Raw genomic sequence first — 12,269 nt, forward strand, 5'->3', positions numbered from 1 at the left:
ACTTTAAGTAGAGCTGGTTGGGAATTTTTCAATGAAATAGCATTTCAGAAGGAAAATGCTCATATCAAAACCAAGTGGAAAAGTTTTAATTTTGAAAGTTTCGCATTTTGACGTTTTGGAAATGAAACGTTTCATTTCAATTCAAAACTACTTTTAGTTTAAACATTTAAGGTAATTTATAGTAAAAAAAAAAAAAAAAGAAATTAAAGGTCAACATTTGAATGAAATGTTTTTATTGACCTGATATGAAATTTTCCATTTGCAAAAAATTTCACAATTGATTTTTCATCTCTATTCAGGACAGAGAAAGTTTTTGAAACCTCAGAAATCTGACAGGACAGGAACACACAATATCCTGCCTAGCTTTGACTTCAAGCAGCCAGGAAGAGTCATCTACTTGTTAGAACATCAGACGGACTCCCAGGTTCTGATGTCATTGACAATTGCTTAATTGCCGTATGTCAGCCAGCCTGGTTGTAATCAGATCCACAGATTGTCTGAGCATGTAATGGAAGGACACACCTCCACTAATTTACCATTAGAATAATTTCACCTTTGCCAACAAGGCTTACACTGACGTTTCCCTTATTGGTGTGCTAGAAGGAATGGATTTTACTGCCCGAGAAGCCACAAAATGTGTGTTATTGAACAGAGACCTATTTATTAAATATATATCCTGATTCTGCTGGAGACAACTAATTTTTTTCAGGCCCTTCAAAGCAGCACAGAAGCCAGCAGAAAAATCCCCCTCCAACAGGTAAATGCACTTACTGATAAAACGCCTTCAAGTTTGACTGCATGCAGGAAAAGCTGAGTAAAAGGCTTCAGGAAACTAATCATGTGGGTGGAGAAAATGAAGACACCTCATAAAAGGTTTTTTAGTAACAAGGGAACAGATCACATCAGCTTGGAAAGGTTAGGGAAAGCAATTTATAGACGCTAATTAGGGCCTCTTTAAAATGCTTTTGTAATTGACAAGGTCAGTTTTATACTAAAATGGTGCAAAGAAAAGAAAACAACATGAACTGCCCTGGGAGACTGCGCATTCTGAGCATAAGATTCTGCTGCAGCTTTATGGAAGTTTTCAAGGGTCATCGTAAGGGAAACACCAGTGTTATAACTGTAACCTAGGAAAATATTTATTTACTTGGTATGAATACAGGGCCCAGTCCTGAAGCCCTACCCAGGCAAAGCTTCCCATAGACATGAACATCTGCCTCGGGCCTCTGGCTTGGATCCATACGTAAGAAACGCCACAGCATTTAGAAAAGACTCATGCTTGGTTTCAGTGAACGCTATCTCCACTATTGCTCTCCCACGTGTTCAAGTCGAGAGTTGTTTTTTTTAATAAATGTGAAGGTTTGATTTGTCTTCTGTTTGCGACTCTTTGGCTTTTGGGTTTTCAAGCTTCCCCACAAAGACCAGAAAGTTATATGAGAACTCCAACTTTTACTTCGAAAATAACTCTACGTGGTGGGGCTTTAAGAAATAGCACCAAATTTCAAGTGATATGAATTGGCAATACTGGACCTCCCACGCTTTCCAGCAGGCACTCCAATCTGATTAGTTTACCTCCTCAGCCAACCAAAGCACTTAACAGAACAGAACCTCCTGAAGTTGCTACAAGGAAATCTCTTGTTATGCCATGCATGCAAGTGGGAACTGTGAGCCCAAATTGTTAGCAGCTGTGCAGTTACCCAATCAGTGAGCAAACGCAGCATGTTCCAGGTATTGAGCACACATATCTTTTTCCAGGCACAACCACCCTGCATGCTTTCAGGAGAAGAGAGGCCTCAGTTTTCAGTGTCTCAGTGGTGGTTTCCTATTTGATTGTCAACTATTTGGTATTATTTTCATGGTTCAGTGTTCTAGAAAGTATTGATTGGGTCACAGTCCTGGGGACTGAAGTCTTCCATTCACAAACTAGGTATAACCTTGGGAATGGCTGTCTAAGTTTCCATCACACTGTCCTGCCAGTGAGTTTAACCATGGATTTGGCAGGCCTACCTCCAAAAGTGAGCGAGAAACTCGTTCTGTCAGGTACTTCTACTCCAAATACAACTTGTGCATGAGTTAAATCAAATCCACTAAAGCCCTAGAAGTTGTCTCCATTGCCTTCTTTAATCAGGTCCTATTTAGAATTTCTCCCTTGGAGAGAATGTACTTGTGTTCACCTTCCACCATGGAAGCTGGGCTGGCTACTCACCCTTTCACAAAGAGTGAAACCAGCTTGTACGGACTGTCATCCTGCAGGAATACTTTCCATTCCAAAGCTACTCACAGCTGCTTTCACAGTGAAACCAACAAAAGCATGGTACCTGCTCTCCAGAGTGCATTTCTGAAGTTCCAGATGCTGGCCAGAAAGTTATTAGAACTCGGCACAGCTGGACATCTGCTATGATGTCAGTAGGAAGGAAAACTTTCAGATAACACTGGGAAGGGTGGGTGGGTGGTTCCCAGTTAACCCACAGGGCAAGTAAATGAGTAGCAGGGAGAGCAGTGTATAGGGGCTATATATAGTTCCACAGAGGCCAATTATGTCAGCCTTGATTGTTTGTCCAGTTTTCCACCACCCACTGCTGTGCTCTCCTACTGCTCCTTATGCAAGGAAGAATCCTCTGTGAAAAGTCTGCAAGCCCACTCCTTTATCTTGTAAAACTCTGCTGAAAAGGCACCTATGCCATGACACTCCGAACAAGGCAGCTGGTGTGCTGCCCATTAGGCTGATCACAGGTCTGCTGTTTTGTCTTAAACATTAATCGTAAGCCCTTTCTGGGCAGAAACTGGTTTTAGTTCATGTTTGTAAGAGTCTAGCACAATGGAGCCCTGGCCTCTAGACATGACTGCAGTGCAGACACTGGTAGCTATTTATAAGAGGAAATGGTAAGGATCAGCAGCATTTCTTGTTCTAACCCAGGTAAAAATTTCTGTAACAAATACCTTTTGGGTTGACACTTGTATTATGACAACTGAGCAAAACAGCTGCTGCTGCTTTCAGTGTAAAAGTAAAAGAAGCCAGAATAGGTAAAAGACCTGTTAAACCATCCAGTCTATCTCCTGGAGCACATGCAGGATTGTTCCCTAAAGGATACTTTATGATTTTTCATCCAGTCTAGTTTCATGCTATAAGTCTACCACCACTTCCCTTGGGAGGTTATTCCACAGCTTAATAGATCTACCTGCTAACCTGATATTCAGTCTAAATTTCCCTCTCCCTATTTTCACTGTTACTCTTAGTAATATCCTTTTGTTCCGCTTTGCAAATGTCAAATGTATAAACTGCAAGAAGAGGAATTTAAACCATTGTGTTCCCCAGCCTAACTTCTCAGCCTCATTATCATTTTTATTGATCTTCCCTTGAACAGCAGGAGCTGCCATAAAAATAAGAACATCTGGCGGTGGCCCCTAAAAGTCAGCTGAAAACTGATGAAGCAAAATTCTGCATCCTAAAACAGGTGTAGGGCATTTGCCGAAGATCTGGCTCCGCTTGTTCTAAACTATTAAGAATTCCTCTGCCAGGGAATTCTATACTTGGCAGCTGCAGTTAGATTCCATCCACCCTTTGTACTGACTATTCAGGAAGGACAAAAGGGACCAGAATAGGGACAAACCTGGTCTGTAAACTATTTTTAGACTTGAAAAATGAACACAGTACAACCCCATTGAGTTGAAGTATTCCAGAGGCATCTGAAATATTCAGCTAAATGGGGAAGCAAATGTTGCATTGGGGATATGTTTCCTCTGCATTCCTTCCTCCCCAGCCCCAGCCTTCAGTTAGTTAAGGGATTCAGTACAATACAATTTCTTTGATTTTTCCAGCTAACATCAAAAGTGCCTTTTTCACATGTGGTCTGATTTGAATTAGTGTGCTAGGAAGCGACGAGTAAGAGGAATATCCTGCCACATCGGCCGAGCCAAAGAAAAGGGGTCAGAGTGGTAACACTACAGTTAAAGAGATCAGACATGGATTTTCCCATTAAATAGAAGCGTTTCAAGCCCCAAACTGCATGCTCACCTCCTCCTCCCCACACAACCAATGGGGTATGCCTGTGTGCAACGTGAAACTGCTTTCTAGAGGATCAGTGAGTTTCAGGGTCAGAGTGATTAGCAGGTGTCCATAGATGGTCATCTTCCCTGTAGACAACTCCATCAGCTACAGCTAGGAAGGGAATATTAAAGGGCCAGGCTATAAGCCAATTCACCATGCAGTTGATCCACTTCACTGCCCATGAACAACTGGGGACTTTTCCCAGGTATATGGCCAACATTCTGGATATCAGAACCCAGCCGGGCAGGCTGGTGTGCTGTATTCAGATCCCTTTCCTAGATGGAAGTGGCCTTGGCGCTACAAGCTAACCTAAGACCAGATGCCGAGGTGACCAGGTACGCTTTTCAGAACAATCTCTCTCAATTTCAAAGCTCTTGACAGAGCTGGTTAGGAATTTTTCAATAAAATGTTTGTCAGATAATGCCTGTCTGTCAAAAACTGACCCTTTTGGCAGGAATGTCTCAGCTTTAATTTTTGTCAGGAAAGATTTCACCGCCCCAGAGCTGAAATACAGGTCAGAATGTATGTGTACGAGACACACCGTCAGAAGAGCCAACAGCCCAGTGGTTACAGTACTCATGTCTGATTCAGAGCAAGGACTTCAGAGCAAGGACATTCGGCTATTCTGGGCTGGGACACATGGGTTTTCATGAACAATATTGAAAGCTCTCAGTTGCAGTGATACACAATGGGCACTTCTTTTTTTTTAAATCTCTACAATTTCCACCCAGCTCTACTCTTGTCTCAGTACAGTAGAGACTGCAGTAAAGTTTCAGATCAGAAAATTACATGGCCAGACTCGTTTGATCTTCTTCTATTTGAGCCAGTCACAATGTATTTTCTATTGTGTGTGTACACACCACTACTCTCTCTGGGGTGGATTAGCTAATCTGCTCAAGAATTTGATAGTCACTCTCAACTCTTTGAAGGTTAGGGGGAAAAAAAAAAGCCTTGATACCCATGACATCTAATGGTGATTCCTTAGTTCATATGATGGGGGTGGGGGGAAACAGGTTTTTGGAACTCAAGGGCATAGGACATGTTTCATATTTGATACCACACATGGATAGTTTAGATGGCATCCATGATGTAGTTTTCAGTCACGGATTTGTTACACTTGAGTACGATCCCACAAGGAAAGACATTTTAGACAAGCTGTCTCGGAGACAGGCATAAGGAGTGAGTTCCCTCTCAGACCGAAACAACCCTCAAGTTCTCCCCAAGGATCTGTACTGGGACCTGTGCTGTTCATCGTATCCATTAATGATCTGGAAAAGGGGGTGACCAGTGAAGTGGCAAAACTTGAAGATGATACAAAATTATTCAAGATAGTTAAGCAAATCAGACTGTGAGGAACTACAGAGGGAGCTCACAAAACTGGGTGATTGGACAACAAAATGGCAGATGAAATTCAATGTTGTTAAATGCAAAGTAATGCACATTGGAAAAAATAATCCCAACTATACATATACAACAATGGGCTCTAAATCACCTGTTATCACCCAAGAAAGAGATCTTGGAGTCGCTATGGGTACTTCTACAAAAACTTCCGCTCAATGCACAGCAGTGATCAAAAAGACTAACCGGGTGTTAGGATCTATTAGGAAAGGGATAGACAATAAGACTGAAAATAACAAATGCCATTATATAAATTCACGGTGTGCCCATCTCTCAAATACTGTGTCCAGTTCTGGTCACCTCATCTCAAAAAGGAAATAGTGGAACAGGAAAAGGCTCAGAGAAGGGCAACAAAGATGATCAAGGGTATGGAATGACTTTCATACCAGGAGAGACTAAAAATATTAGGGCTGTTCATCTTAGGAAAGAAACAACTAAGCGAACCATATGATAGAGGTCTATAAAATCATGAATGGTATAGAAAAGTGTTATTTACCCTTTCCCACAATACAAAAATCAGGGGTCACCTGATGAAATTAATAGGCAGCAGGTTGAACACAAACAAGAGAGAGAACTTTTTCCACACAACTAACCTATGGAACTCATTGCTGTGGGATGTTGTGATGGCCAAAAGTATAACTGGGCTCAAAAAAAGAACTGGATAAGTTCATGGCAGATGCAACCCCATGCTCAAGATAACTTGAAACCTCAGACTGTTAGAAGCCGGCAGTGGAAGACAGAGGAGGTTACCCCACAATTGCCCTGTTCTGTACACTCCCATAGAAGCAACGGTCAGAGACAAGATACTGGACAAGATGACCATGTTCTGACCCAGGCTAGCAGCTCTTATGCTCTTAACCCCCAACCTCTATGATCCAAAGCCAATAGATGCAGAGACACCGAGGTCTTTAACAATATTGCTGGCCTTTGTCCTCTTCTAGCATCGAGACTCAGTAGGCAGAAGTCCAGATATATTGTGTGAGAGAGGAACACTACCCTATTTAATGAAAGTATTTCATGTCACTCACAGCTGGACCATCAGTTTAAAATATACAGAACAGCAATACAAGTGGCTGTCACCTACCTGGCACCACCAAAGGATGCCAGCCAGGCAGCAACTAACTTACCACTTATGTCATATGATCTAATGGACTAGTTTTCATAGTACAAAACCACCACGGTTATTCATAATTGTGCTCTCATAGTTAGCATTCTCCAAGAAGCCAATTATTTGTGAAACAGAGACAGGGTTAAGAAACTGTGGCTCAGTAGCGGGGGCGGCTGTAACCCAGTTAAACTCGTAGAGTGAAAATACGCATACGTAAGTCAGTCTCCAAAGGATTACTATAGGTCTGCCCAGACCCACCTGCCAAGGGTCAGACTGGGATTCCATGCACAAAAGCAGTGCAGTGTATACTGCTTTGCAAAATGCACTACAGAGGTATGAAAGAAACTGCTCTACAGGAAATCCAATCTATCCCAGACTCAACCACTGTCACATCCATTAGGTACAATATGCCTTTATGAGGGGCTAAAAGGAATACAAGAAGGTATCTCAGAGAGAGCAGCCATGGGAGGACTTTTGGGGAAATTCCTTGCAGAGCAGGCCAGCTTACCTCTCCCTCCTCCACCATACACACACCTTAAACCCCTGTGCAGAAGCCAATCTCAGTCTCTATCCATGCACATCTTAAGTGTGCAACTACCACTACACTCCCCAAAGGGGGTGGGATGGGAAAAGGGAGGAATACACCAGCTGGCAGAGCTGGGGGAGCACACGCTGCCACATGCAAGAGAGGAGAGTGCTCCTGCTCAGACAGTCTAGGCTAGAGATTAGAAACCACAATATAAACCTGCATTGGCAGAGCTAAGATGAAACTCAGCAAGGTTCCAGGCATCTCCACTTATCGTTGTAAGTCCCAGTAGACTAGATACAGCTTCTGCTACGATAGGACAATATTCCGGTCAGCAGCTGCCGGGGTTGTTCTCTTGCTCCTTAGCATGGGAATTTCAATTCTAGTTTTCAGTACAGTTAGTAAGAGAAATTGTTCAGACAGTTTCCTTGACCACAGACAGAGCAGTGGAGCTAGATTAAAGTCACATACATGAGAGGTGACAACTGTAGTACTGGGTGACAGGGGAAGGCTGGAGTAAATACAACACATTGCTTTAGGGGAAGGTCAGGTCAGGGTATATTCTGCTACTGATAGGTATCCCCATGAATGGCAAACATTGTCATAGCTTAGCTACTATGCCAGGGGATTGGGAGTCAAGCTGATTGGGGTTCTATTTCCAGCTCTGACATCGATTTGCTTTAGGACCTTAGGCAGGTCATTCCACCACCCTGTGCCTCAATTCCTCCATCTCTGAAGTGGAAAGAGGCACTGACACACCTCCCAGGGTGCTGGGAGGCTTCTTTTATCCAGGCGTACAGCACTTTAAGAACTGCCTGCAGAAGTCCAGAGTAATAGGAATTGGTAGCTCCCCTGCAATGTGGGGCAGAAGTACCCTAGGCCAGGTGCACCTGACCCTGCATGGGAGGGTTGGACAGAGTGAAAGGAGCCTCCCCCTCAGGCAGGATCTAGCCTGCACTCCCATAATGTACTTGGACCACCTTCTGACATCAGTCTAAGGAAGTGTAACTTTCCACACAGACCGCACCACCTTAGCCTGTCCGTGCTGCTGGGCCTGGTGCCTTCAGGGCAGGAAATGCCAGCCCATAGAGGCAGTGCTTCTGCACAGACACCACTGGAGGTGGCCCTGCACACTGCATGGAGGTACAGCAGGTTCACAGGTTGCCAAACCATAAGGACTTTGCCAGACACAGGCGCCCCCAGCAAATCCTACCTTCCTCCACATCATTCCTCAGCGATGCCTCCAGCAAAGCAACGCTGGCCTCAAAAGACACCTTCTTGCAGCTCACAGCGCTCCTCCTCTTCTCATGCTTCCGCTTCTTGTGCTGCATCTCCTTCTCGTACTGCGCCCACTTCTTCAGCTGCTGAGCCCTGCGCTTCTGAGCTGTCCGCAGCCGCTCCAACGTGGGTACCTTATCCAGCAGCTGGAGTTCTGTCAGGAGATCCGCGTGGGCGTCCATTGGCTCTGCTGGGAAAGATGGAGGGCAGCCCCAGGATGGCCCTGCTGGAGCGATATCCCACAGTAGGTGCTCTGCGCATCAGCAGCCCAGCACTATACTAGCATCCTGGGGCTGAGCTGTGATTGGTGCATCCTAAACTACGAGGAGCACATGGCGGAACCCTGAGAAGAGAAGGAAGGAACAAGGCTAAGTCTCCAACAGTCCCATTCAGAAAAGTCACCATTCCCAGCTCTCCTGATAACAGCCACCATCTTAAAGAGGTTTTCATTTTGCTGCCACTGTAACCCAGGCCTGCTCGGTGTGGTGCTCCGTCCCCCTCTAGTGACACCGAGACCATCTAGAGATTAACGAGTCTGCTACAGCCTTAGCGAAGAGGCATGTGGCTTGAGGCTCACGCACCAAGTTCGAAAGGTCCCAGGTTCGATCCCATCCACCAACAGCCAGAATCTGATGGTGTTACATCATGTCAAAGTTTTTAACTACAAAACTTCGTAATGCGGCGTGGAATTGTCACCTGCCAGCTGGAAGGGACCTAGTGAAACCCACTTGAAGATGTCGTAGTTTTAGTTGGGGCGAATTGCACATTAGAGCACCAGGAAGCTCCCTGAGGCCATGACTCACCTATGGGCGCCTCTGGCATAACACGAAGTATCCACTTAAGAATCTGACCCTGGTCAGATCCCCAGCCTCCCTGTATTTGAGGCACCAGGGGAGTTAGTTTCACCTCTCACAGCAGCCCACTTCTTTATGACAGCTCTAGATTGCCTCCAGCCTGATGAAGCTATTGCCAGTTGTGTTACAGTCATTTCTAGCAGCGCCATCGCCGATCTGAGCCTCACTGGGCTAGACCATTGGTTCCCAAACTCGTTTCGCTGCTTGGTGAAAAGCCCCTGGTGGGCCGGGCCAGTTTGTTTACCTGCTGCATCTGCAGGTTTGGCCGATTGCGGCTCCCAGTGGCCGTGGTTTGTCGCTCCAGGCCAATGGGAGCTGCTGGAAGCGGCGGCCAGTACATCCCTTGGCCCACACCGCTTCCAGTGGCTCCCACTGGCCTGGAACAGCGGCCACTGGGAGCCGCGATCGGCCGAACCTGCGGACGCGGCAGGTAAACAAACCGGGCGACCCACCAGGGGCTTTCCCTACACAAGTGGAGGAACAAGTTTGGGAACTAATGGGCTAGACACTCTACAGACACACAGCAAGCGTCCCTGTCCTGCAGAACTTACAACAAGGTAGTAAGACAAAGAGCAGAAGATAAAATAGAGGCACAGAGCACATCAGTGGCAGAGTCAGGAACAGTATCTAGGTCTGAGACCCAGTCCAGTGCCCCAGCCACTAGACAAAGTGGCCTCGAGTGTCAAAATAAGACAAAAGCTAGAGACTGGAGACCTACAAAGTCACCCAATTCATCCCCCGAGGCCAATGCAGGATGGACGCACATGCAGTGACAATCAAGGTGCCAATGTTACCTTGTGCTTGCCTCACCTCTGTTTGTTGTATCCACCAATGACTTCACCTTACTGCCATTGTACACTGAGGCAGGGCCTGTCTGCATTGTGTGTGCAGCACCCAGCACAGTTAGGCTTCAAATCCCAAACTGGAGCTTTAGAGGTGCTACCACAAAACAAAACACAGCTAAGTGTTTTGCTACTGACAGACCTAATGCATTGGGAAACTGTTTTTTAAAGTGACAGGATTTTTATCTCCTAACCGCTTACAGCCCAAAGGGGTGTGACAGAATGTGGGGATTTCACACCTGAGCCTGCCCTCTGAACCAACTAGCTCCCCCTGGAGACAGCTGACTGGGGTAATTAAAGATAATTAGCTAATCAGGCTGATGGGCTGGGTGAGCAACCAAGCCAATTAGCCCATCAGCTTAAGGCTAATCAAGAGGCCCAGGAAGGAAATGCCAGGAAGAGAGGAACAGCTATACTCAATATACTGCACATCCCTCTACAGGAGATGAATTTGAGACACAGTTAATGAGGCACAAACAAATTGCCTCAGTGATGAGTTGGTTCCGCTAAATGTACCAATACACAGCATATAGGGTTGCAAAGTCCGAACCTAGATCCAAAACCTGTCAAAATTAAGGTATATTTACAGGCCACTATGTTAAAGCCGCATATTAAAAGAACTGGTCAAGTTTCCTATCACCATCCTTCCCTCCAAACCTCGTCCAGGCAAGTCTGACCACATCAGATACTGGGGGTTCATTATGCAAAATTTGCAAATGCCTGAAAATTTGGAGGGTTGTAATCAAATGGTGACGGAAGCTGGCAGGAACATTCCTCGCTCACCCGCCACTTCAAAACAGAGAAAGATCAGCATTGCTGCTAAGCAGAAGTGGTGCTAAAAGCCTCAAGGCCCTGTGGGATAGACAGCACTTGCAAAACACAAAGGCAGTCTGAAACAGATCTAGTAAGTCCTCGAGGCAGCTTCAATCATAGTCAAACCAAACTATGTAGAGGTATGTGCCTCTGCTAGACCTCAGTCCCCTTTGGATAACACAAGCCAGTCCAGCCAAGCATTATTTATCCATGGCCCACAAAGATGTTTCTGAAGAATAAATTCTTCCCCTTTGGAATGCACCAGATTGTACCAAATGGTGGATAGTTTCACAAGGTTTATCCATGGAAGGATACTCCTTGGACTCTTACAACAGCTCTGTCATCTCCATCCACCTTCCTGCAAATACCTCCAGAGGCCTATGATAAAGGATTCAACCCCTTCTATAAATACCTCCGCAGACTCTGAACAAGACATTCCACTTCCTCTGCAAGTTATTCAAGCTGAAAGCTGGAACCCTGTGTTCCAATACAAATCTAACTTACAGAAGAGCCAAAGCATGAAGGTTGGCTGCTATGGCCCTGGGCTGCTATGGTTGAAAGAGTCATGTGCAGAGACACCAGAATAAGGCCTAAGTGCTGCTTGAATGGCACATGTGAGCCTGAGTTTGTGGGCTTCAGTCGGAGTGCAACACAAGGTCAAAGGCACCTGAGCGTAGTACATAATTCTATCCTTCTGAGAGCATTCCTTGGAGGGGTCTAGTCTAGCAATGTTTTAGCTAACCCTGAAGATTTGAAAGCTCAGTGTATTTAATAACTGGATGGTTTAAGAGGTAACAGCAAGGGCCGCTTCTCGACATCGCCCATTGCCAAACAGAAGCCACTTTTCATGATTGTTTAGTAAAAGTTCTGTCCATCCCTACAAAAACAGCTCAAGCAGAAGGGCCTTATTCTGCAGGTCTATTAAAGCAAGTGGAAGTGGAAGTCAGTGGGTCCGCTTGTCTGAGGCATAACTACTCCCAGGAGGAAGGTTTGCAGGATTGTATCCTGGAAGTGCCAGAGGAAACAGCACATTTAGAAGGAACGGGAGGGAGCTGGGAGGAGGGGGAAGCTTGGTCTACCATTGCCTGGCTTTGCGTGCTCTCTGCATAAGTAGTCTCCTGTAGCTCTTACACTGGCACAAGAACAAGAAACAAACAAAACAGAACAGAGAGACCTATGACAGAAGACAAAGAGGCTGTGCTTTGCCAGCCACGCCTCAAACATGGCTTTAAAAAGCAGCAGCAGCCTGAAAGTTATTGTGAGGCAGCTGAGACTACTAGAAATACTAGATACTCCTCGAGCACCAGAGACCTGCTATAAGTTTACAAGCATTGAAAGGTGGCAGAACTGGACCTATTTCTGTGCTACTCATTAGAACACTGTAGTCCACAAAGCCCCACAT

At 45.4% G+C, this 12,269-nt stretch overlaps 1 protein-coding gene across 2 annotated transcripts in view; it reads right to left on the bottom strand.

The window, feature by feature from the left end:
* Positions 1-12,269, bottom strand: part of PPP1R16B (protein phosphatase 1 regulatory subunit 16B) — a 108,410-nt gene that overhangs the window by 78,192 nt on the left and 17,949 nt on the right. For both annotated transcript variants that reach the window (XR_003996531.1, XM_030533420.1), the window contains exon 2: positions 8,294-8,701. Coding sequence is in view for 1 of the 2 variants with exons in the window: in XM_030533420.1 (XP_030389280.1) it covers positions 8,294-8,540 (247 nt within the window). In the remaining variant the exon portion in view is untranslated. The remainder of the gene's footprint in view (positions 1-8,293; positions 8,702-12,269) is intronic.

This window comes from Gopherus evgoodei, chromosome 14 (genome assembly GCF_007399415.2).
Source record: "Gopherus evgoodei ecotype Sinaloan lineage chromosome 14, rGopEvg1_v1.p, whole genome shotgun sequence".
NCBI classification, from domain to species: domain Eukaryota; kingdom Metazoa; phylum Chordata; order Testudines; family Testudinidae; genus Gopherus; species Gopherus evgoodei.